The sequence below is a fragment of the Mesoplodon bidens genome (assembly GCF_964165515.1).
Source record: "Mesoplodon bidens genome assembly, chromosome: 11".
Lineage (NCBI taxonomy): Eukaryota > Metazoa > Chordata > Mammalia > Artiodactyla > Ziphiidae > Mesoplodon > Mesoplodon bidens.
In genome coordinates, this window is record NC_138167.1 from 61,232,890 (window position 1) to 61,256,976 (window position 24,087).

A 24,087-nucleotide genomic window follows, 5' to 3' on the forward strand; every position below is an offset into this window, starting at 1 on the left:
CAGGTCGCCATATTCACTGAGTACCAGAACCCCATTCCCAGCAGAGCTACCCCCTCTACTTCCACCCAGTGGTTCCCCCACCCAAACAGATGCGGGACCCTTGGAAACAGCCACGGGCCAACACCCTGTTCAGGATGACAGGGAGCTGCAATTCCATTTGGGAGGAGGGATGGGGCTGGGTGTAGGGGTAACTGCGTTAGTGGACCTCAGAGCCCTGGAATCAGCCCCGGGGACCTAGGCTGGGTAGGAACCTCAGGCCTGCTGCCTGCCTCTGTGTGTGTGTGTGTGTGCCCCTGCACATGTGCGTGCGCACACACACGGGGAGGGGATTCATAGAGCTCTTCCACCCCAGATTTCCCCTAACCTTGGAGCCATTCAGGGACCCCCTTGGAGACGGACCCCGGCGGGGAGCGACTCGCTGGAGGTCACGCGGGCGGTCCTCAAACCTGGCCCAGCGGTACCTGCTCCGCCGACATTTCTCCCGCGGCCGGCAGGGGGCAGCAGGACGCTGCGCCGCTGTCCCCAGTGTCCGGAGAGGTGCGGCTTTACATGCTGTTCTCCCGGGGAAACTGAGGCACGGAGCAGCACGCTGAGTGAGCGGACTAACTTAGGCGTCCCACACCCTAGCCGTAACCCTCTCCTCTCCTGGACCCACTACGCCGGGCCGGCTGGTTCGGGAGCCTGCCCGACCTCTAACCCGGGAGCGAGTTGGGGGTGGTGGTCCACGAGGCGTGAGGTCTGGGGCGGTCGCCGAGGTCCCAGGACGGGAGGAAGCAGCCGCTGCGGGGTCATTACTTATGTCCCGCCACACTCCTCAGCTCGCGAGGATTCGCCCCATTATCGGAGGCGGAGACTGAGGCTGGTGGTGCTGGGGGTGGGGAGGTGGCCCCCGGAACCTGTGCCAGGTGGGGCACCCCGTCCGCCTCGCAGTCCCGGGACCCGGCGTGGCCCCAGCGGCCCGAGACACCCCCCTCCCGCCCGGGTCTTGGCGCGCCCGCAGCCTCGCGTCCGAGCGTCCTCCGCGTCGCCGCCGGGTGGCAGCATCGGCTCGTGCTCCCCAGCCCGCCCGGCTCCAGCCAGCAGCCTCCCGTTTCCCGGGCTCAGCTTCCCGTTCCATGAAATGGGGTGACATCTGGGGCGCTGGGACGCAGGCAACACTTGGGAGTGAGGCTGCTCTTGTCGTTTCACTTCTTTCTGTGCCTCAATTTCCCTGCCTGTGCTTATCTCCAACGTGCCTTTCATCTGTGAACGTTCCCTATCTGCCCCGCTCTGCACAGCTGCCCCCGCCACACCTCGGATCCGGGGGCCGAGGAATGGCCCGCGCCCGGGTCGTGGCAAAGGTTCGGGGGATTTGGAAGGAATTAAGAGGGGATCCGGAGCAGGGGGTCGAGAGGGACGGTGGGGCGTGGGAGGGAGGCAGACTGTGAGGTAAAGCCCCCGCTGGGGCTTGGCTAGGTGGGACCAAGGGTGGCTGGAAGCAACACCCCTCCCCCACCTCTGGCACTCTTTCCCCAGCAAGTCTCGGGTCTCAGCTGGTCCTCAGGGACTAAGTGCTTCCCAGTTCCATCCACTCGTCCAAGAGGCGTCCAGGTCCGTAGACACTCGGAGCGGGACAGGAGCCTGGCCAGGACAGCGCTTAGGCAGAGGGTCACCGTCCTGCCCTCTCGGAACAGACAGGGCTTCGCCCAGCAGCAGGGTCTGCCCGCCCGGGTGCCCACTGCCCAGGACCGAACCAAGTCAGACCACTCCCGTACGGGAGGCACCGCGGTGGTTCTGACCTCGCGCACTGGGCACCGAACGTGAATACTGAGTCTGGCACTGCAGAGGAGGCGGTGTAGACTGAGGGGACCGGGGGCGGTGGGGAGAGCCGTCAGGGAGTCCTTGGGGTGGGAGCCTGCCACACAGCCAGGGAAGCCCCGGTAACCCCCTCTTATCCCTCGCCATCGTGGTGCTGAGCCAAACAGCTTCTGTAGGAGGTCGTCCGAGCCACCGCCCTGCATCTGTCTGTCCCTTCCCTGTCCCTGCTTTGAGTAAGCTCCACTGGCAGCGGTAGTGACAGGTGTGGGGGGACCCTGGACCCTGGGCGCTGGAGGAGGGTCTGATCGAGGCCTGCGGCCTTGGCAGAGGTGCCTGGGCTAAGGGTGTGGCCCTGGTGGACCCCGTGTGGATAATTGCTGGGGGTAGGGTAAGCGTGCCCAGAACGGCGACGGGGGCGGGTGGGTGGTCTCTCCCTCCCGCACTAGAAACTGGAAGCCGAGAGGCTACCACAGCTTGAATCGGCCATTCCCCCCGGCCCCCCACCCTTGAGGGCGCAGAGGAGCGACCGGCCCCTCCGCAGGTGTCCCTTCGGTGCCGCACCCTCCCCCGCGCGGCCCCCCTCTCCGCGCACCCAACCCCCTTCCTCCCTCCCAGTCCCGGTCGGGCGATCGGAAGAGAGCCGGCCTGGGGAGGGGGTTCCGGGGGATAGATGCGTTTGTGTGTCACGGGGGAGGGAGGAGAAAAGGGAGGGGAGAGCCCGCGAGCGAGGGCGAGAGAGCGCGCGGCGAGCGAGGAGGGCGGGCGGGAGGCGGATCCTCCTACCTGGGGCGCGCTCGCACGCTCGCAGCTCGCTTGCCGGGGCCGCGAGTCACCTGCGGAGGCCGACAAGTGCGGACACATTGGCCGCCGCAGCCCTCGGCGAGGCGCGCACGGCCCCAGGCGCCTGCGCCCAGTGGAGGCAGCGCCCGCCCGCCGCGCTCGGGCCTCGGCCCCGCCGGCCCTCGTGGGGCCCCGCGGTCACACAGTCCGGCTCCGAAGTTGCGGCCCCCGGCCCAGGTCACTCCCCCAGGCGCACGCGGCGGCGGCGACCCGGGCTCACCATGGTGGCAGCGCGCTCCGAGTGCCCGCGCGTCGCCGGCCGCCGGAGCCGCAGCGCCGGCTGAGAGCTGTCCACCGAAGCCCCCAACTCCTGCCCGTTCCTCGCCCGGCCCGCGCGTCCCCTCCGCCCGCCGCTGTCTATGGCGCAGCCCCCCTCCCTGGATCATGCACAGAAACTTTCGCAAGTGGATTTTCTACGTGTTTCTCTGCTTTGGCGTTCTCTACGTGAAGCTCGGGTGAGTCCGTGGTCGGGGCCGGTGCCCGGAATCGGAGCAGCCAGGAGGAGCCGCTTCCAGGGTGTCCCCCAGGGGACGTGGGGACCGGAAGGGGGCACGGGCAGCTCTCGGGGATCCGGGGCTGGCCTGCGCGTTGGACGCTCGCCCCGGCCCTGCAGAGACGCAGCCGAGCCCTTTGAGCTGCGGGTATGCCCGAGGGGCGCCCAGCCCAGGGCTGGAGGAGGGAGAGGAGGACGCGCGGGCGGCCAGGCTCGCTGGTAGCGGCGAGCGTGCCCGGCGCGTACTTTCACCTGTTTGGGCTCCAGGCCCCGGGGGTGGGACGCGCCTTCCCTCCCCCGGGCTGCGCTGGGCGCCGAGCCCGGGCCGAGCGCTCGCCGCCTGGAGGGCGCGCCGGGGCGGTGGGCGGGGGTCTTCGGGCGGCCGAGGGCCCCGGGCGGCGCGCACCCCGGCAGCGGGCGCGCCGGCCTGGGCACTCGCCACGGCCCTTCGTCTCTATCCATCACCCGGACGTGTTGAAATCACCTTGACAACTCGTCCGGCTGGCTCGGGAGGGGCCGCGCGGGCGGCCCGGCCGCTTCGGGCTCGGTCCGGGCCCCGCGCCCCCGCCCGCCCGGGGCCCTCGGCCGGGCCCCCTCTCGCCGCGCTCCCCCTCGCGCGGCCCGGCGGGCGGGCGGGCGGGCTCCCGGCGGGCCGCGCTCGCTGCTTGCGGCAGTAGCTGCCCCGAGTCGTATTTCCACATTCCTGAACCCAGCCGAGTCCTTACCTGTTGAGCTGCGATCTCCTTTAGACAGAATCTGTCTCGGCCTCGCTCGAAGCGGGGGTGGGCGGGCAGTGTGACCGTGAAGGGGGGGGCGGTCCGCCAAGCCCGGGGGGCCCACGGCTCCGCGCCCCGACGCGCTCTGCGTGCCTACTGTGCGCCGCCAAGGGTTGGGGGTGGGGGGGAAGGCAGGCCCGGTCCCGGCCGCGGGCAAAGCCGGTGAACAGCCCCGAGGGAGGGCCGGCGCCGGTGCCGCCGGCCGAGCCGCGGCCTCCCAGGCGGAGAGGTAGAAGCAAACCTGAGAGTAATTTCATCCATTGCCTCTCCATCCAGCGCCTCCTCCGCCATTTTACAGATGGAGAAACTGAGGCCCAGGGCCGGCAGGGACTGAGGCCAGCGGCCGCACAGGCAGGGCTGGAAGCTCCCTGTTCTAGCCTCAGCTCTGCAGGCCTGGGCGGGCGTGTCTGCGGCTGCTGGTGGCACGGTTTATTGTGGGTCTGTTGTAGGCTGTGTCCCTGGGTGTGTGTTTATGGGAGGTAGGGGTGCAGTGTGTTGGGTCTGCTGGGGGTGGGGGTCGGGACAGAGGCACTGTTTTCCGGACCCTCCAGGAGCCCCTGCAGTTACTCCCCCTGTGCCCCCTAATGTAACAGGCACCCCCTAATGAGGCTTGCCTTCTGCTGCCTGGTTCTCAGCACTGAGGCCTTATTGCCTTCTGGCAACCGTGGAGGTGAGTGCTTTTACTCTTCCCGTTTTAAGGACTAGGAAGCGATGGAGCAAGGGAGGCCAAGTCACTGTGCCCGCGAGTAAGCAGCAGAGCTGGGCCATCCACCTCTGACCGCTCTTCCTAACACCAGCTCCTCAACAGGAGTGTCGGAAAGCACCCCTTCCCCTGGCTGCGGGAAGGACTCTATGGATCCATCCCCACCTCCCCAGCCTGGGACTGTGGAAGGAGCTGAAGGCGGTGCCGGCCTGGGCTCCCAGGACTGGGGCCAGGGCTCGAGGTTGATGTCACCTGGGGCAGGTTCCCCCTCACCAATCCTTCCTGAGTTTCCTCGTTCCCCTCTGTAAATGGGACCGCAGCTCTGGCCGTTCTGAACAGGGTGGCGGCCAATGTCTGAGTAGAGAGAACCCAGTGAGTGAGACCCAGCCCGTGTGCCCAGGCAACTGTGCCAGCCTCTCTGGGAGCGCGTGAGACAGCGAACCAGAGCTCGCTGAGCCTCTCTGTCCTCTGCCCCACCAAGGAGCCCTGGAGGGGGGGACTCCTCCCCCCGGCGTGCCCCCTAAAACATACATTCTCCCAGTCCTAGGGGGAGAGAAGATGTGGCCTCCAAACACCCCTGTGGAACTACATCCAGGAAAGCCAGAGAGTCAGCCTGGGACCTGCCAAAGGGAGGGAAGGGGAGGGGAGGGGAGGGGACTCAGCCCCTGTCACCACCACATTGGTGGTGCCTGTACTGGAGTGAAGGGGCCTGCTTTCTTTGCAAGCCATCTTGGCTACACAAGGTGGGGAGGAGGGGCAGCTGGGCCAGATGTGACCTAAGGGGTTAAACGACTTGGAAGCCCAGTGCATAAGGACAAGGCTTAGGGAACCATCCTCCCCCTCACTGCTCACTGGGTGGCTTTGGGTGAGCTCTGTATCTTCCCAGCCCACCTTCCCTCGTCTGAAAAATGGGGTAACAGTAGCACCTCCTTTACTGGCTGCTGGGAAGGTTAGTCCTGAGGGCCTTTGACCTGGGGGTGGAGGGCGTCCCAATAAAGTCGACCTTTTCTTATTGGTAATGATGATCACAGCCACTGCAGGCACCCGGGGGCTCCTCCAGGTGGTGTATTCCAGGGCCCTGACGAATCCCAGAAGATGGGATTTTAGGATCACAAAAGTTCCAAGGAAATATCTTGAGATTGTATGTATTGGGGGACTATTCCGTGATCACAGCCCCCTTCCCTTGCCCACACCCCCATGATTTGAATTTTCAGGAGCAGCTTCCCTCACCCCCACGTCTACACGTGCAACCCCCACACACATGCCCCTCAGCCCGGGTGCCAGTGCAGATGTGCCGCCTCTGGGGGAGCCCCTGGGCCACAGGAACGGAGAACTCAGCCCTTGAAACCCTCTTGCGGATCGGGGCTTCAAGAGCAGAGGCACCTGGATTGGGGCAGTTTCAAAACGCACGGCTTTGAGGAGGCACAGTTCCTCACTCTGGAACTGAGCAGCCTCCAAGCTGCAGCCCTGGAGGAGGCCGAGCCGGGGCCGCGAGGAAGCATCTGGTGTGTGGGTACCCTCTGCCCGCTGGAACTGGAGTCATGAAGCCGCAGGAGGAGCCTTGCTCCATGACTGCCTCCTGCTCTTGGGGTTCAGGAGAGGCAGAAGGGCCCAGAGGGATGAAGGTAGGGGAGGCGGCCCCCTCCTCCTGGATGCTGGGGGCAAGTCTCCATGCCACGTCTAGAAGCCAGGAAATCCACTCCCTCTGGGGCCACTGGCCATGTTGCACAGACCTTTCCTGTCTTGTCACCTTCGCTGTTTGTGCCTTAACTCCTGCTTAAGGGATCTACACTGCATCTAGAGAGACATTCATATGTAGCCTGGCTTGGCGGACAATAGGACATGGGACTCAAAGCCTTGTGCTCTGGGCTTTAAAGAAATCACTGGAAGGAGGATTGCTCGGGAAAGTGTGTTCTTGTGGGTGTGCTCCGCCCCACACCTATCCCAGCCAACCTCTCAGAGGAGAGTAGAAGAAGTGAGGTGGGGGAAGCCAGAGTTGGGGGCCTCTATGCACTTGTTGGGGGGGTCTCCAACAAGTGTGCAGCCTGTCTGTCCAAAGAGACTCAGAGGCAGGACCCTGCAGAGATGCCACCAGCGCGCTGGCGCACTGCTGAGCCCTACCACGCTGGGCCTGGTTGGCCATGGCAGTGAGTGCATGCGACCCACAGCCAGTCTCACCAAACCCAGGGGCGCACGCAGGCAGAGGCGCAGCGAACACAGTGCATTTGGGCGCACACACCTGCGGGCTCACAGACGCGCCCACGCTCCCGCAGTCAGGCGCAGGCACATGCAGGCACGTGCACGCACCCAGGAGCACACACTGCCGAGCACAACACCCAGGAGAAGGGCACGCCCCCGTGCGGTTATCCCGCGGTGCCTCCCCCCAGGTGCACCCTCCAGAGCGGGCCAGAGCGGCGTGGCTGGCTGAAGTTGGTGGTTGGGGGGATTGTCCGAGCCAGGGCGGTCTGGGCAAGCCCTGGAGGCGGCTCCCGGCGCACGCTTCGGTCAGCCTCCCCTTTAAAAAACCCGCCCGCGGAGGAGGCGGATGTAGGGGTGGCCCGTCCAATGGCAGCCGCGCGCCTCAGGAGACTTGAAGACGTGAGCCAGAGCGAGCGACAGAGCTGGTTCCGACCGATCGACGGACGGAGGGCCAGACGGCGGCCGAGGCGCACTCGCTGCCCACTGCCCGCTCGCCTCCCGGCACGCCAGCCCCAGCGCCCGCCGCAGCCCCAGCCCCAGCGAGATGCGCGGCCCTGGAGGCGGAGCACGGGCGACCACTGCGCCGGGGCCCGCGCGCTCGGGTCCCTAGCGCCGCGTTCCGCCGCCCTACCTTGGGAGGGCCGCGGAGACCCCGGCCTCAGCTGGCCCACGCGCTCTGCCCGCGGGGCCTGCGCAGCCCCGCCAGGAGCGCCGGCCCATCATGCTCCTGCTGTCGCCGCGCAGCGCGCTCCTCTCCGTCTATTGCCCGCAGATCTTTCTCATCCTGTCCAGCGGCAGCTACCTGTGAGTGCCGCGGGTCACACGCGGGGTGGGCGGGTGGGAGCCCCCCTCCCTGGGCTCCAGCACTGGAACTGGGCGAGCAGGGAACGCGGCAGTGAGGTCCCTGGGCGGGGCGCCGGGTGCCCGGCGCGCGCGGGAGCGGGGGTACTATGGGTCTTCTAGCCGGCCTAAGCCTCCAAAGTTGAGCAGTTGGGGGGAAGCTGAGGCAGTGAGAAGTTCTGGCTTTGAGGTCAGGGAAAGGGTGGCCCGCTAGAGGCCTGACGGCGCCCGTAGACCTGGCTGCGCGCACGGAGCGCGAGGGCCGGAGGGCGCGCGGGTAGCGCGGAGATACCCTGCGCCTCCCAGCCGAATCCTGGACCAACGGGATCCCCCTCCCTATATAAATAAACGCGGCCCGCACGGCCGTGCCACACTCGAGAGAGCCGAACGCACACATCCGCTCCCCCGCGTACACACTGGCACACACGTGCACGCCGCGTCCCACCAGACAGCACCCAAGCTGTCCTCCGAGGTTGCCGTGGTTTCGCGCGGCTCCCCGCTGCGCCGAGCGGCCCGACCCTCGCCGCGGCCGACTCCTCGTCCGGGGCGAGGAGGGCGCGCAGTGAGCGCGTGCGGCCGGCCAAGGCAGCGCGAGGAGCGTGGGGCGCGGGTGCGTCGGGCCGGGCAGCGCCCGCCGGGCTCCGGGAAGCTCCCGGCAGGGCCCGTTCGGGCCCAGGGAGCCGAGGGGCGCGTCGGCGCAGCGGTGGCTTCCCCGGATTCCTAATGGGACGCATATGCTCTGGCCTCCGATTTAAAAAGACGTTTGATTTATGGAACCGCCGTTTGGGGGAATTTAAGCTGGATGCTACTGATTAAACCTCAGAGCCAGTTCTCCCCCTCTTCTCTCCTCCCCTCCCCCTCCCCCTCCTTTACACGCGGGCCACGTCCGGGGTCGCCTAACGCGGCCAGAGGGGGCAGCCGCTGCCTTCCCGCTCCCCGCGCCACCCCCTCCCCCCGCGCGGCCGCAGTCCTAATAAATCGCCGCGCCCCCGCCCCCTTTTAATAGAGACGCAGCCAATTTCTCCTCCAGCTCCTAGGAAATTACTATCCTACCAGTTTTCCTTCTATAAATAGTCGCGCATCTTGAAACAAAAGTTCGCAACCGCAGCCAGATGCTGCGAGGCCCGCGGTTTCCCGGGCTGTGGGACATAATTACAAGGTCCGGGCACAGAGAGCGCTCCAGGCCCGGCGGGCAGCCCCGGCTGCGGAGGCATCGCCTGGAGTTGGGGTGAGGGGGGGGCAGGCCGCCCAGGGCAGGGCTCCGAGCCGGGTGGGGAACGCCTGATCATTGGGGACTCAGGCTAGGAAAGTGCCAGGCCAGAAAGTCCTACTGTGGCGTCCCTCCTGGGATCTGGATCGACTCAGGAGGTCTTGAAATCTCAAGCCTCTGGTTCTCAGGGGTCGGAGGTGGAGATCCAGAAGTCTCCCCCTCCCCAGAATCCCCAGCATGTCAATCTTAAGCCTTGCTAGGGAATCGGTAGCTACTCTGCTTAAGAAATCACTTTCGGAGCCAGCTGGCTGAGGTCTGGCGCTAACGGGGAGGTGTCCAGGGGTGGGAAACCAGGAGTCCTCCCCCGGTGGCTTGGAGTAAGAATCTGGGACGAGGAGGTGGGCTCAGGGCTCAGGAGCTGGTGAGAGTGGGATGCCAGGGCAGCAGCTGAGGGGCTCTGGGGCAGGTGGTGGCCAGTACACCTCCACAGACCCTAAGTTTTCCTTTGGGGGTTGGCACCCCAAATCCAGGCCTGCCGTGACTACCATCTGTGCCCACAGAGGCTCGCTCCTCGAGTGTGCACTGCCAGCTTTGTTGGCAGAAATTCTCCTAAGGCAACAGCTTTCCCGAACGTTCCTGGACCAGTGCTGGGGTCTGGAGTGGGTGTGTGTGTGGGGGAGGGCGGTAAGGCAGACTCTGCCCCCTGCCCTGCCTTCAGCAACCCCTGCCCCAGTGTCAGTCCAGCCTGACCTTCAGCCCCAGGGGGAAGAAAGTGCTGATGCCAGCCTTTCCTGAGCAGAAACTAACGCCAGCGTTCCCGAGAGGGAGCAAGGGAGGCTCCGGCATCGCTGGGGTTCCCCCACTGTTGGTGGGCATAGGGCTGACTAGGGTTAGGGTTAGGGGTGTAAGATGCCATGGGTGGAAGCAGGTCCTCAGTGATGCAAATGAATGTGAGTGTGGAGAGAAGACCCTGTAAGCTGTCTATGAGCTGAGGCCTGAATGCAGGTGAGGCAGCCGTTCAAAGTGCTTCAGTCACAGTTGGGGGTCAGTGGTAAAGCCCATCTCAGTAGCCTTCTCAGAATGCTCCTAAAGGTTGGCCCTGGGGATCTGAGGATGCCAGGGGCAGAAGGGGGCCCTGGGCAGAGGCTTCTTTCTGCTCCAGAGAACTTTCCAGAAGGCATCCATTGCTGGGATCACAAATACTGGCGGACAATTGATCCTGCCCCTTTCATCTGGGCTGCTCTCCTGGCTCCGCATCCTGGGCTGTGGTCCGTGCACAGCGAATCCCAGATGCATGCCTGGGCCGCTGCCACTGATCTGGTCGGACGGGTGTGCTGGCCTGGAAGAGCCCCGAGCCCCTGCCGGACTCTGAGCTTGGCCTGGCTGGCCATCCGAGGCAGCTCCGGCCAGCGCCTCTCTTCACTGTTGTCAGAGCCGGCGCTCTCAGGGCCGGTGAGGATCAGCAAGGGCCTAAGGGAGGGCAGGTGGGGGACTGTAGGCCGAGGGCAGGGCCTGCGGTGCCGGGTCTGCGGGTCTGGGGGCCAGGCTAAGGCCTCGTGCCAGGACAAGGCTGACCTACTGTCCTGGGCAGGTCCCTTCCGGTTTCGGCCTCCCTCTCCCAGATGTGGGGCTGGCTGCAGTGATCCCCCCTGATCTTCCGGTACGAGTTTCTCATGGTGACCGCCGCTCTGGGGACCAGAGTGAGTCATGGTGACGGGGCAGTTACTCACCGACCACCTGGCCGTGGGGGTGAGGGCGCTCACCACTGCCCTGCCAAGGCTGGGCCTCTTCCCGGCTCTGCCGCTGTGGCTTTATTGGTGGTGCCAACCGCAGTTCCAGAAGCCCTGTGGACATGACCCTGGAAAGGGGCTGCTGAATCAGGCCCACTCCCATGGTATCGCAGCCTACGTGGGGGCAGAATGGGGCCACCGGCTCAGGCGGGGACAGGTTGCCCTGGCGAGAAGCAGCTCCTAGCCTAGGAGACTGTGCGTGTCCCGGCACGGGAGGAACTCTGCTGTGTGGCCTCGAGCAGGTCCATGGGCCTCTCTGGGCCCCAGTATGCTTGTCGTCGGTCACTTGGAAATGAAGATCCTTCCAGCACAGGCTCAGGTCAGGCCCATACGCCACTGGGATTCAAAAGCACGTGTGACTCTGTGGAGGGGTGTGCACACGGGTGAGCCGAGCTGGGGAACCTGACAAAATCTCAACCCCCAAGGGACCCCCAGCTCAAGATATATGAATAGAACTGCTCTGATCACAGAGAACTTCGACATCATTGACGTGTGAGTGAGGCTCGTCAGCCACTAGTTAAAGGGAGAAGTGGTGCGTCTGGGACATGACTCCTTTGACCTTCTGTGTGTGGGGCGGGAGGGTCGGGAGGGGAAGGTGGGTCCCCCCACGCTTCCTCCCAGGGCTGCGTTAGGCCCTGCAGCTATGTATTGCGGCCCGCAGGAGAAGGACCCATTTTCTAACCAGCTTTCCCTTTGGTCCTTGTGAAGCCAAGGGGCCTGATGGTGATGCAGACGCCAGGTTCACATCACCGTTCCTCCTCTCACTGCCTGGGTGCATCCCATAACCTCAGCTGTGTCCTCCGTACAGTGGGGGCCGTGGGAACAGTAACCTAGAGGGGGTGTGAGACTTCAACAAGCAAATGCTGAGATGAACTCTGCTGGTTTCCTGGTATACAGTAAGTGCTCAGAAGATGGGGTTGTTCTCAGCTATTAGGAGCAGGGAGGCTGGCCACCCATGACAGAGGGAGGCCCTGTGTCTGTGCTTGTTCAATGGAGAGTGATGAACTCTCTAGGGGATCTTGGAGGGCTTCCCGGAGGAGGTGACACTTAGACAGGGTTTTGAAGGTTGGATAGGAGTTGCCCAGACTAAACAGGAGCACAACAGAGACTCTTAGAAGAAGGAACGATACTCACCGGCAAACACATCCACCCAGGGTTCCTCTCCAGGGAGCCTCTCGGCATCTTATTAAGGTGGGCAGACAAGAATGTCAGGGTCCAGGAGAGAGGCCCTTTCCTGAGGTCACCTCTGGGTAACAGCCCTCCCGGCCCTGGTCCAATAGCGAGAGGAGTCCCGGGATCTCTGGGGCCTCCGGGGTGGTACAGGCAGCTGTTGGAGGTGCCCTGGAGAGGGGAGGTCACCACGAAGGGGGGTGATTTTTGATTTTTGACGCCCTGACTGCACACTGTTTCATTGGGCTTCTCTGGGGACACCATGGACACAGGTCTGGCAAGTTGCACTCCTTGCCTCTGCCCTCCCCACACACTCGTGTCCCCCCGGAGCCTCATGCCAGCCTTGGGGAGCAGGGGGCCAGGGCTTCTCAGCCTGCGGGGAGCCCAGAACTGGACTGGGGACCTGGACCAATGCCATGGTCCGACTGCCCTGGAAGGACCCTGCGGGCGGTGGCAGACGAGGGGGTGAGGTGGGGTGGAGGTCTTGGTTGTGGGGATGCAGACCCTCTGTCAGCTCAGGATTTGGGGTACCCAAAACAGGACCCTCCATGTGGCCTGTGGCCAGCCCCCTAACCTCCTGGGGACTCGCTCCTCCTGGGGCAGATGGAGGGGCTTCAGCTGGCTCCCTGAGGCCTCCATGTTGCATGGTCCTGGGTCCAGCTCAGACACAGCTCACCTCCCCCCCGCCCCAACTCCCCCAGCAAGGGGACAGGAGGCCGGCGCCCTCCCTTGTCAGATGAAACCCCGGCCCAGGGCTCCCTCAGCCTGATGAAAGGGTCATTGTGTGGTGCGGGCCGCCGGCTGGCCAAGGACAAAACCACCATTTGTCCTCCTTCCCTGGCTCAGGGCAGGGGCCTCCCCTCGGGCCAGCCGGCGGGGTGGGGGTGGGCACAGGTGCGCTCCTCTTCCCTTTCTCCATCTTCCCGGTCTCCATCACAGAGCTGCTCCGCCTGCCCAGGCCCCCTCCCTGTCCTGCTTCCCACCCAGGGCATCCTTATCCTCTGGGCCAGTCCCTCTATTGGCAGGGAGGCAGTGAGCTCTCCAGCCCTGGAGGCATACAAGCAGATGCAGGAGTGAGGGCTCGGGATGATGGGGAAAGGCCTTGCCTGGAAGGAAGCCAGAACTCCTGGTCCTCTGTGTAAGGCAGCCATGTGGTGTGGTTGGCCTGCTCCGTGGATGGGGATGCTGAGGCCCTGGGCAGGTCATCCCACAGCCTCAGCAGCGGAACACAGAGCAGGGCTTGGACCCCTGCCCACTGATGCCTCTCCCAGTTTCAGGCCGGAGCAGGTGGACTCCGAGGCACTGGGGATGCCAGAAGGGCTCAATCTGAGGCTGTGAGTAGAAGACACTAAAATTCTGCAGCCCCCAGGTAGACACTGTTGCCGCAGACCCTGAAGCCTGCTGGCTGCCTGGAGCGGGACTGAGGGGGTACTCCACCCTGCCCAGCAAGCAGCTCCCTGGCATCAGCTGTGGTCTGGAAAAGCCCAAGTCAGCAGCCCCTGGCAGTCCCATCCCAGTGACACCTGTGGGCCTCCATCCCTTTCTGGAACCACCCCCCATGGCCATCCCTGCTCCTGACCTTTCTCCACGTGCCTCCCATGCCAGAGGTATTCCTTGTGCTAGAAAGCCCTGGTGCCATGTCCAGCTGGAGCTTTGAAGGAGCAGGCCCCTGGCAGGAGCCTTTGGAAGGGCTGGTGGTGGCTGGGTTCACCCTCCCCATAGCATGTGACAGTGCTGCCAGGGTGCCAAGGGCCAGGGTGTCGAGGGATCCAGAGCTGAGACTTAGACCCTCACTGTCCCAGATTGCAAAAGCCTTTCGAATAGGAATTCCTCCAGAACATACTACCTGCCCCCTGGGCCCCTGACTGGGGACACAGGGCTTTGCATTCCACTTCTGCGGGACCAGGTCCCCCTGGAAAGGCTTCCTCTCATGGGGTGGATGTGTGCGGACATCTGGGGTCTGCTTTGAATCTGCTCCCTCCCAGGCTGCCAGAAAAGGGGAGCTAAGCAAGGGCCTCCCACTTGGGAGGAGCATGAAGGTCAGAGCACCGAATAACCCTCTAGGTCATGCTCAACAGGGCTGAGGCCAGATTTGAACCTGGATCTGCCTGACCCTTAGGTCTGTGCTGCCTCTCATGGCATTCTGCTGATGCAGGTTTCCTGCCTTCAGCAAACTCCACTGCCTTCTAATTCGCTGCCTGTAACCTCACATGGGTGGAGAAACCAACTAACCCAGCTGGTTAGAATTGTCCCAACCAGGGGTCATGAGGCTCAGAGAGAGGACTTTCTCAAGCTCAGGGGCTGCCTCCACATTTGGATTCGGGGCCAGAGGGACAGCTTTCCTGGTAGGTGCGGGGGAGCCGAGAAGCCCTCAGATTCCTGCCCTGGGTCCCTCCCTGCCACGGGCCCTGACCTTTTTCCTCTGAGACCGGCTTGAGCAGAGAGGAGGTGGCCCCAGCAGTCCTCCCCAGCAGTCCGAGCTTGCTGTCCACACCAGCAGCACCCACTGCAGCCCCTGTGCCAGGGGAACGAGACTGGCCATGTGTGCAGGTGCAGTTTGGAAGCTCCCTTCCTTCCCCATGATTATGCAAAGCCCTGTGGTACCCGCAGCAGGAACGCCAGTCCATGTGCAGTGAGGGTAGACCAGGGAAAACCTCTCACAGAAGGTGACCTCTGAACTGGGTCCTAAAGAATGTGCCGGAGAGAAGGAGGATGGCTTGCTGGCTGTAGCAGCGGCAGCCGGATGACAGGGATGGTGGCGTGGGGGCTGGGGGGAGGGGGAGTGAGTGGCGGCTGGTTAGAGTTGGGTGGGCAGTGGGAGGCGAGGTCAGAGTGCTGGCAGGGCAGCTGCCCCAGGCCTGGGGAGCTGCAGGGCAGGGAAGAGCAGCTTCATCCAGAGCTAAGGTGGGCTCAGGGTGGAGGACAGGGGAGAGGGGAGGAGGCTGGTCCCTCCGGCCGCAGAGGGTGCTGAGAGGAGGGGGCGGATTTCCCCGGCGGGATCTGCAGGGCTGATGGGAGGCCGAGTGTGGGAGGGGAGCCCTGTCAGCACCCAGGCTCAGAGAGGCCAGGCCTGCGGTTGTGGGATTGACCGCTGCCCCCTCCCCCAGCGCCCAGCACAGCACTTGGTGCTCAGTTGGTTCCCAGTAAACACATGTTGGATGGTCAGATGGCTGCTTGTGTGTCTGGGGCTCAGCGAGGCCCACTGACCTGGTCAGGGCCTACTGCCCAGTGGTGGCAGAGGCCTCCAGGTCCCAGGTGTGTTGGCGCAGGTGGACACGGGGTGGTCTGGGTGCCTGGATGACTGCCAGGCTCCCCAGACTCCCATCTTTCCAGGGTGACTGGCTGCGAGTGCTGGGAATTTCCAGGTGCTGCTGACATGCCCCCTCTGGCAGCAGCCAGATCCATCACCTTGCTGTCCCCATCTTCCCGGGCCTGTCCTGTGTCCTCTGTGCCCCGTCTGCCTGGGTTGGGCCCTGCAGCAGGCTAAAGTGCCGACTTGGTGGCCCCAATGGGCCAAGCCCCTGGCAGTGTCCTGGCGGCGGCGTCACCCCTCATGGTGGCACTGCCCTGGTGGTGGAGCATGGTGTCCAGCATGCCCAGGTTCCCAGGGTGACCCTTCTGAGCCTCAGGTCCATGAGATAGGCTGGCATGCCAGGCGCCGGGCTGTCGGGGTGCTCAAGGAGTGTGCACGGGGTGACAGGGCAGGAGCCCAGGGCTGGCCGTGAGGCTGGTGCCGTGGTGCACTGGACAGGGAATCAGCAGCCTTGGGCTCTGGTCACTCACCGTGTCCCCAGTAGTTCGGAGCACAAGGGACTCTGGGTTCATCACCCAGGGCACGGGGGACCCCGGAGACACTGGCCTGGAAATGCCACATCGGGGCTGTGTGGTCAGGCAGGGCTTCACTCCAGGCTGCAGCTCCTGGAGCTGTGTAAGGAGTGGAACCTTCCCCCCGCCCCCCGGGCCCTTCTCCTTTATTTCCTTTTGTGCAGCTCCAGGAGTGAGGCCGGGTCCGAGCATTGAAGACTCTATGGCCTAGGGAAGTCCTCGATGTCTAGCTTCTGCCTGAGGAGTGGGCATCGGAGGGGAGCCTCTGGCTGACCCCCTGGGCCCCATGCTTGTCTCCCATCCTGTCCCCGAGAGGAGCCGAGAGCAAGGGTTTGCAGTCAAGTCTGAGTGTAACCCAGAGCCCACCCCTGACCTTCCTCCTGCGGTCCAACTCCTGTGGGGGTTGGGGGAAAAGGGGAGGAAGTGGGGGAGGCAGGAGGATGGCAGGGCCGTGGGAGGATGCTGAGGAGACAGACAGGGCCTGGGGCAGAGCCAGAGGCGGGAAGAAAGGCTGCAGAGCCCCGTCCTGCTCTTGGCTCTGATACCAAATCCCTGCCAGGTGGCTGGGGACAAGGAACTGCCCCTCTCCTTTAACCAGGGGCTGGCAGTGGAAGGCAAGGGTGGTGCTCAGGACCCCGGGCCACCTGGGTCAAGCCCTGGGGCCCCCTGATCTCGGGGAGGTGTTCTAGCCCCAGGAAGTGCTTACCGATCGTTCAGGTCATCACAGCCAGGCGTTGGGGGGGGGCATGTGGAGGAGGCTCCTCCTGGGGAGGGTGGGCACCCATCCCAAAAGGCATCCACGCTGAGGCACTTGGCTGGGCAGGCCCTGGTGGCCCAGGAATTCTTGGAGGGAGCAGCCCAGAGCAGTGGGCTGCTTAAAAAGAGAGTTGGGTGGTGAGGGCACTGTGCAGGGGGGTGTGGCCCAGAGGGGGTCCCCAGCTTTAATGAGAGCAGAGGGCAGGGCCATGGAATGGGGGAGGGCCTGGAGGGGGCTGGACTCACTCACGGTCACACTCCGCTCTGAAGTGCTGAGTGGCCCGGGCAGGGTCCCACCCTCATCTGTTCCTGGGAGAGGGACCCTCCAGGATGCCTGCCTGAGGCTTAGTGCCAGGGCAGGGACTCAGCCCTGCAGTCCTGCAGAGGGGATGGCTTGCTGCCCACTGTCCACAGGGGCTTGGCCCCCAGACCTGCTGCTCAGACCATATCCGGAGTGGTCGGGAAGGCCGAAGTGCTGGCCAAGCCACTAGGCCCCAAGACTCCCAGCGTGGCCATGGGCCAGTGGGGCCTGCCAGCTTCCTCCCACCTGTTCCGCCCGCCTGTCCTTCCATCCGTCTGTCCTGAGGTTTCAGACTGACATCCTGGTCATCCAGGCCCGCAGGCACCCCCGCGTCCGACAGATCTGGGGCATCAGGGCCGAGGCCAAGGCCCAGGCCAGGGGTCTCATCCCTGCTCGGGCCTCAGTTCACTGTGGGACCTCAGGTGCTCTGGCACCTCTGGGTGTTAGTATCCCCACCTGTGCCTGAAGCGAGGCGAAAGGTCAGGAGTAAGGCCTAGGGAAGGGCACAGCAGAGGATGCAGGAAGTGTGGCCGTGGCCTGGCCAGGCGGGTGTTGCTGAATCTCAGCCCCTAAAGGCCTCCTCAGGAGCCTGGCCTAGATGTGACCATGCTGGGCAGGAGGAAGGGAGAACAGAGGAGAGACCTGGGTGGGCTTCTTGGAGGAGGGGGTACCAAGCTGGGCCTTGAATTTTGCCTGGCTGCTGGAGGGGGGCAGGGTGGCCCTGGAGGGGGAATTGCTGGTCCAGTGTGGTTGGAACTCAGGAGTGTCATGATGGGCCTAAATGCTCAGCAGAGGTCTGGAAGTTTCTGAGGTCAGAGGTCAACGTCCTGAAGTTTTAGGGTCACAATGACTAGGTGAGGTGAGTTTTAGGGTCACAGATTCGGCGGATGTGGGGGTGGATAGTGGTGGCCGCAGCCCTGCCCAAGACCCCCTGCCTGCCACCTGCTTTCCCTCAGGCTGCCTGGTTTCTCACCAGGGTGGGGTCCCAGGATGCCAGGCCAGGAATGCCAGCTATGTGGGGAGGGCGGGCTGGCAGCCGCCCGCCGGGGGCACGAGGGAGCAGGCGGACGCTCTGCTCTCTTCCCCGGGAACGCTGCGGGCAGCGAGCTGAGCGGAGCAGTGGCCTGGAAAGATTGCAGCGGGCAGACCCAGGTGCAGGGAGCCAGCCTGCAGGAGGCCCTGCCCACGAGCATTGGACGGATGGGTAAACTGAGGCTCCCAGAGGCCAGTGAGAGTCAGTGGCTGAGCGGAATTCGAACACAGGACCCCAACCCAGAGAACCTTCTTTAGGATACAGCTGCAGGTACCTAGATTGTCGCTTCGGCCCCTCACTCCGCAGATGGGAAACTGAGGCCAGGGCGGTTGGGGGGGCCAGCTGGGCCCCTTCCTGCCTCCAGGCCTCTCTCCAGGCTGCTTGGGACACCCTCCTCCCTGCCCAGCACCACGGAGCTCCCTGCTGGGTGTCCTCTTGAAGGCTTAGTTTCCTCATCTGTAAAGGGGGCTGGCAAGGCCCACCCTGAAAAGACCCCATGGGGATGAAGTAGGACAGGGTGGGGGACACTGCTCAGGAAGGGTGGTCTTTTTGTTTTGTTGGATTTTTTTTTTCACAAGGGTGTTGTTTTGTCTTGTCGCCCCCATAAGTGCAGGCCCTGTGACTGGGCAGGTTAGGCGACAGGTCAGGTGGTCAGGCAGGCTGCGATCAGGCCTGCCCTCTGCACACGCTCCACTGCCCTGCACCGCCTCCGGCCACGTCCCAGGGGGTTCAGGTACTTCCTGACCCAGTAGAGGGAGAAGCCATTTGCCAACAGAGGATTGATTGTGTCCGATTTTCAGATGAGAAAACTGAGTCTCAGAACAGCCTTGGAGTGGCCTTCCTGAGGTCTGGGGATGTCCCCAAGCCCCATGCTTCCCCCAAGCTGGCCTAGAACCCCGGCTGGGGAAGGAGATGAGCAGACTCAAGGCAGATCAGAGCAGGGGCAGGTGGCCTGCGTGCCACTGGGCCCTTGCACTGGCTGCACCAGCCTCCAGCCTTCTGTTCCATTCTATCCTGATCCATCTGACAGGGGAAGGCTGTGGGGACCCTGCGGTGCCGGCTCTGGGACTGTGATGGTGGCCCAGGGAGTCTGCAGTGTGACCCCAGACTTGGAAGACATTCTTGTCCCCATTTGACAAACAGGAGCACTGAGGCCAGCATGCACCCCTGCACCCCACTCTGCCCACGGGGCCCTGCTGGGCTCCAGAGCCGGTGAAGAGCCTCTTCCAGGCCATCTGTGGCTGTAACGTTCCGGGCCAACTTCTGCCCACCTGAGGGAGAGGCTGGCAGGGACGCAGCCTTGGGTGGGCGTGGGGGCCAGGTGCCACCCTCCCAGGTATTTGCGGAGTTACTTCCTGGACAAGTGGACCCCGGCTCGCCTCCCTGGATGATCGCAGATAATTAGAACATTCTTCAAATATTTTGCCGGAGGATGCCTGAGGAGGAAGAATTACAAAGCGCCAGGGCCAGGAGCGTGGGCTGGAGGAGCCCTGGGCAGCTGGGCGGCCGGGGCCAGGCCAGGGATGGGGGCCTGCAGGGAGGCTGGGGATCTGGCCATCTCAGCCCGCCTGTCCCCACCTCCATGGGGGTGGAGGTGCTTACGTCCAAGGGCAGCTCAGAGCCTGGCTGGGTGCTGGGCAATGTTGGGGATCCCCCAGCTGGTGGTGGTGGCCAGACCCTGCCCCAAATGGCATCAGGAGAAGACTGAGGGGGTCAAGCACAGAGTCCTGGCTCCCTGGGGGTCTGGTGGGTGGGAAGGCCTCTCAGAGGAGGGTCTCTGTGGTGGTGCGATCAGCAGGTCTGGGAAGAGGACCTGGAGGGTGAGGGTGCAGAGGCAGAAAGCCGAGTGTTGGAGGGTAAGAGTGAGTGGTGGGGTGTGCCCGGGGCCAGCCTCATGACTGACAGCACCCAGGGCCAATGAGGAGCAGCCCAGGGCTGGGCGGGGAGGCCTGGCTCAGGCCCTGAAGCCATGTCCTGCTGGTACGGGGCAGGGCGGAGGGGCAGACTGGGGGTGGGGTGGGCCGCCCCAGAGGGCAGAGGGAGCCGTGGGCTGCTGGCGGGAAGCCCTCTCTCATCACTGCTCACCTTCCCAAAGGTGGTCCAAGCCTCCTCCCCAGGAGGAAAGCAGGATGTCGCCCAGCGACCCCCTCCTGGCTCCCAGGGCTCTGGGAGGGGTCTGGGGTGTTGAGGCCCGGTGGGCTCAGTCATGAGGTCCGGGTTCCGGAAAGTACTTAGATCCTAGTCTGCCCCATGGAGTGCTGCCCAGTCCTAGCCTCGGGAACGTGCCCAGGATTCTGTGGCGGGTTAGGGGCAGGGCCCTGGGGACGGGTGGGCTGCATTAGAGCTGGTGTTCTGTCCAGTGAGAGGGTGGTGAGGGGGAGGGTGCTGGGGGTCCATGCCGTGGTAGGCCGTTTGCCCTCTGCAGGGGCATCTCTATCCTGGGCTGTGGTTTGTGGGGTCGCTTGTTCGGGAATTTGTAGGAGAAACGAGATGCTGAGGTGGAGGTGCCTGGCTCCTGCGGCCACATCCGTGGCCATAGTTTTAAGGCCCCGTGGACAGATCAGATGGCGCGAGGCTTCCTCTGGGCCTGAGAGACTGTTCTGTCACGTGGACGCAGGCTGGCAATGACGCCACTTCTCTCTGGCTCTTTAAGTAGGAAGACAGGCAGATGCCAGTGGATCAGTGCCCTATCGAGGGCACTTTGGGGTGGCTTCACTCCCGTAATCCCGGCACCCTGCCCACATCCTGGGACTCGAAGTGCTAGGCCCTCATCCGGAGGCTGACATTTTCTCAACAGTATGTAAAGTGGGGATAAAATCTGCCCTTTAACGACCTGTAACAGTCAAAGAGAAAATGGGGTGCACCTGGGTCCCCCGCCCTGCTGAGAATGCGCCAGCTGCAGTGTCCTGCTCTCCATGCGAGCGGGGGTCGTTGTCCCCAGGAGGCCCCGGCAGCTGTGTGCGAGCTGTCCTCACGAGTCCCACTGGCTGATGCGTCTGTCTGTCACTCATTCGGCAGCTCCACGGTGACCACTGAAGCTCAGCTGGGCCTGGCGCAGGCCAGGCAGACTGCACGCACGGTGGGGAATGAGATGGGCCACCACCCTGGAGCAGCATGCGGCCTACGTGGGGAGGGCCTGGCACAGGTTTGGGGGCCTCCTTCAGCAGCCCCTCTGGGAGGTTCCCCCCAGTGTAGCTGGGTCCCAGTGCAGCCTCGTGCCCCCAGGGACCGATGGGGGAGGATGGTTCTCCAGGTGGACAGGTGACCCCTCGAATTGTCTTTGAGGGTCAGGGAGGGGGTGATGAGACACTGACCGGTCTGGGGCCAGGATGTATGGGTCCTGGTCCCGGCTTCCTCCCTCCCTCCCTCCCTGAGCTACTCAGCAGGTGGCTGGACCTTCTGGACCTTTCAGTCCTTATTCTGAGGAATAACACTAATAATTATAATTATTTTCACAACATTTGCCCCCCGTCCCGCCACTGAGGGGACCTCTGAGCCCAGAGTCCGGCACACAGTAGGTGCTCATGCCACCTTGAGTCCAACAGCATGAGGGGTTTAGGTTAGACTCCTAGCTGCTGGGGCAGGTTTGGAGGGCGTTAGCTCCTGAACGAAGCAGGGGTGTCCTACACAGAGACAGGGAAGGACAGGATGGCTCTAATCCTGAGCACTGGTGAGACACTGGCTCCCCCACTTGACCCCTCTTGGGTCCTCAGGGTCCCCGCTGTTGTTTCCCAAGGAAGAGCCCTAAGGCTGGGCCATGGCAGGACTGGCGCTTGGCCTAGACAGGGGCTTTAGCTGGGTGGCACTGGGCAGAGGCTGCCCGTCAGGGTCTGGCCCCACTGGTGGGCCCAGCTCCTCGGGGCAGAGGACAGCTAGCAGGTGGGCAGCTCTGCCCCCTGGCCCCGAGTGCTGCCCGGGGGCAGGCTAAGAGCAGGAGGCCCTGCCTGGTGTGGCCCCACTCATGAAGGGCTCCCTCCAATCCCACGGTCCTCAGGGTCTCCTGTGCCCACGCTTCTTATTGCCCTGGGAGCTGCTGAGGCAGCCTGCCTCTCTATTCAGGGTTCCCAGAGGATCAGGGCCCAGGGGGGACAGGCTGGCAGCATCTGTGGACAGAGTCCAGGCAGAGGCAGAGGGCGGTAGGCAGGCAGGGGGCAGCCCTCAGCAGAGCCAGGCTGGGGATGCCCTTTGATCCCCCTGCCTCTGAGCCTGGGTTTGGGCTGTGCTCTGGCCTAACCCAGCTCTGCCTGCAGGGGGCGGGGGCCCAGCCCACAGCAGCCCCCAGGCGCATGTGCTGCAGGAGGGGTTAGCACCCCTCAAGGCCGGGCACACAAAGCATCCAGGAATGATTTTTAGTGTTCACATTTTATTTCTTAATTGTGCTTTCTTTATTTTAATTTTTGTAAGAAAACTTGGAGTTTGTATTCTTGCCTTGTTCTGCCAGCTCTGTAAACTGTTGTGTTGCAGCAGTTTACTTTTTTGTAGAGGTATAACTTACGTAAAGTGCAGAAATCTCTAGTGGGCACTTTGATGCCTTTTCATCTACATGGGCACCTGTGTAACCCCTGCCCAGCTCAAGATAGAGAACATTCAGGCCCCCAGCAGAGCAAGCTCCCCCCCGCCCCTCCCCATCAGTGCCTCCCACCTCAGGGTAACTCTCTTCTGACTTCTGCTTGGCCTGGAGCTACTTTTTTTTTTTTTTTTTTAAAGAAGATGTTGGGGGTAGGAGTTTATTAATTAATTAATTAATTTTTGCTGTGTGGGTCTTTGTTTCTGTGCGAGGGCTTTCTCTAGTTGCGGCGAGCGGGGGCCACTCTTCATCACGGCGCGTGGGCCTCTCTCACTATCGCGGCCTCTCTTGTTGCGGAGCACAGGCTCCAGACGCGCAGGCTCAGTACTTGTGGCTCACGGGCCTAGTTGCTCCGCGGGATGTGGGATCCTCCCAGACCAGGGCTCGAACCCGTGTCCCCTGCATTAGCAGGCAGATTCTCAACCACTGCGCCACCAGGGAATCCCCTGCCTGGAGCTTCTTATACGTGGTAGCATCGGTGTTCTCCCGTCTTTCACTCCACGTGGTGTCTGGGGGAGTCATCCGTGTTAGCGGTTTGCATCTGGCTGGGTGAATGTACTGCAGTCTATCTGTCATTCTCCTGGTGATGGACACCTGGGTTGCTGTTCCCAGTTTGAGCTGGTGACCCGCATTCATGTCCTTTGGCAGATGTAAGTGCTTACTTTTCCTGGGTGTATAGACCCTAGTGTGAAATTGCTGGGTCAGAGGGAAGAGCTGGTCCAGGAATGAACCCCTTGGTAGTGGATGCAGTGGCTGATATGAACACCCACTGGCTTCAGAGTTGCCAGTTTAAGCATCGGTCCCCCTGATAGAAACAGCCCCCCACAAGGGGGCTGGATCCTGGGGGCTCAATGAATGAGGGTCAGTAATGGGGCTCCAGTCTCAGGCTGTGAGGGTTAGTTAATAATGGCCAACGTTGATGACCTCTCACCACAGGCCAGCTACGAAGTGCCATGTACTTCAACTCAAGTATCCCCTCCCGGCAGCTCTGTGATGTATCATGGCTATTATTACTGCCACTTTACAGATGTGGAAAACTGAGGCACAGAGAGGTTAAGAAACTTGCCTGAGGTCTCAGAGCTAGGAAAAGACAGAGCCAGGGTTCCAAACAAGCTGGCCCGCACCAGCACTCATGTTCCTAACCCCTCCCCTCAGAGCTGCCAGGTGGGCAGCCTGGTACCCAGCTAATGATACAGCAAAGCCCCCCCCCCCCCTGCCCTTGGCCACTTCTCTGCCCATCTGTCACCTGGCAGTGGTCACCTGCCCCTCAGCCCCACTGGAGCCCCCTCGTCCTAGGGGCAGCCCCATCCACTTGGACCTCTCTGGCAGGAGAAAGATCTTCTGATTGTCCAGTGGCAGCGCCCTTCTTGCACAATGCCGGGCTCCAACCCAAGCGCCCTCTGGTCTGAGATCAGAGAGCCCTGCCCACAGCCCCCGGGGACGGGGATGAGGTGGGGGCTTCTTGTCTGCAGGGCCTGAAACCCTCCTCCTCCGAGCTCCCTTCATGGGATTGGCCCAGGCCAGGAGTGAGGAAAGTTCCAGACTTTCAGCTTTGCCCACTCCCCCTGGCATCTTGCCTGTGTCCTGAGGCCCCTCCCTGAATAGCGCAGGGAGATGAGCCCAGAGCAGAATTTTCCATGGAAAAAGTCAGCAATTGAAACACGAGCGCCCCGCCTGGCTTCTCTGTGCTCAGGGCCACGCAGAGCCGCCCTGCCAGCCTCTCCTGGGGCACCTGGGCGGGCAGCTGAGGGCGGGCAGCCTCCCAGAGGGTGAGAGCTGGGCCCACC

The 24,087-nt window shown here is 63.3% G+C and overlaps 1 protein-coding gene across 1 annotated transcript in view; it reads left to right on the top strand.

The window, feature by feature from the left end:
- The first annotated feature begins 2,678 nt into the window (after positions 1-2,678).
- WNT7B (Wnt family member 7B) overlaps positions 2,679-24,087 on the top strand; it is a 51,742-nt gene continuing 30,333 nt past the window's right edge. The window contains exon 1 of the mRNA XM_081249317.1: positions 2,679-3,092. Within this exon, the coding sequence (XP_081105443.1) occupies positions 3,022-3,092 (71 nt within the window). The 5' untranslated portion in view covers positions 2,679-3,021. The remainder of the gene's footprint in view (positions 3,093-24,087) is intronic.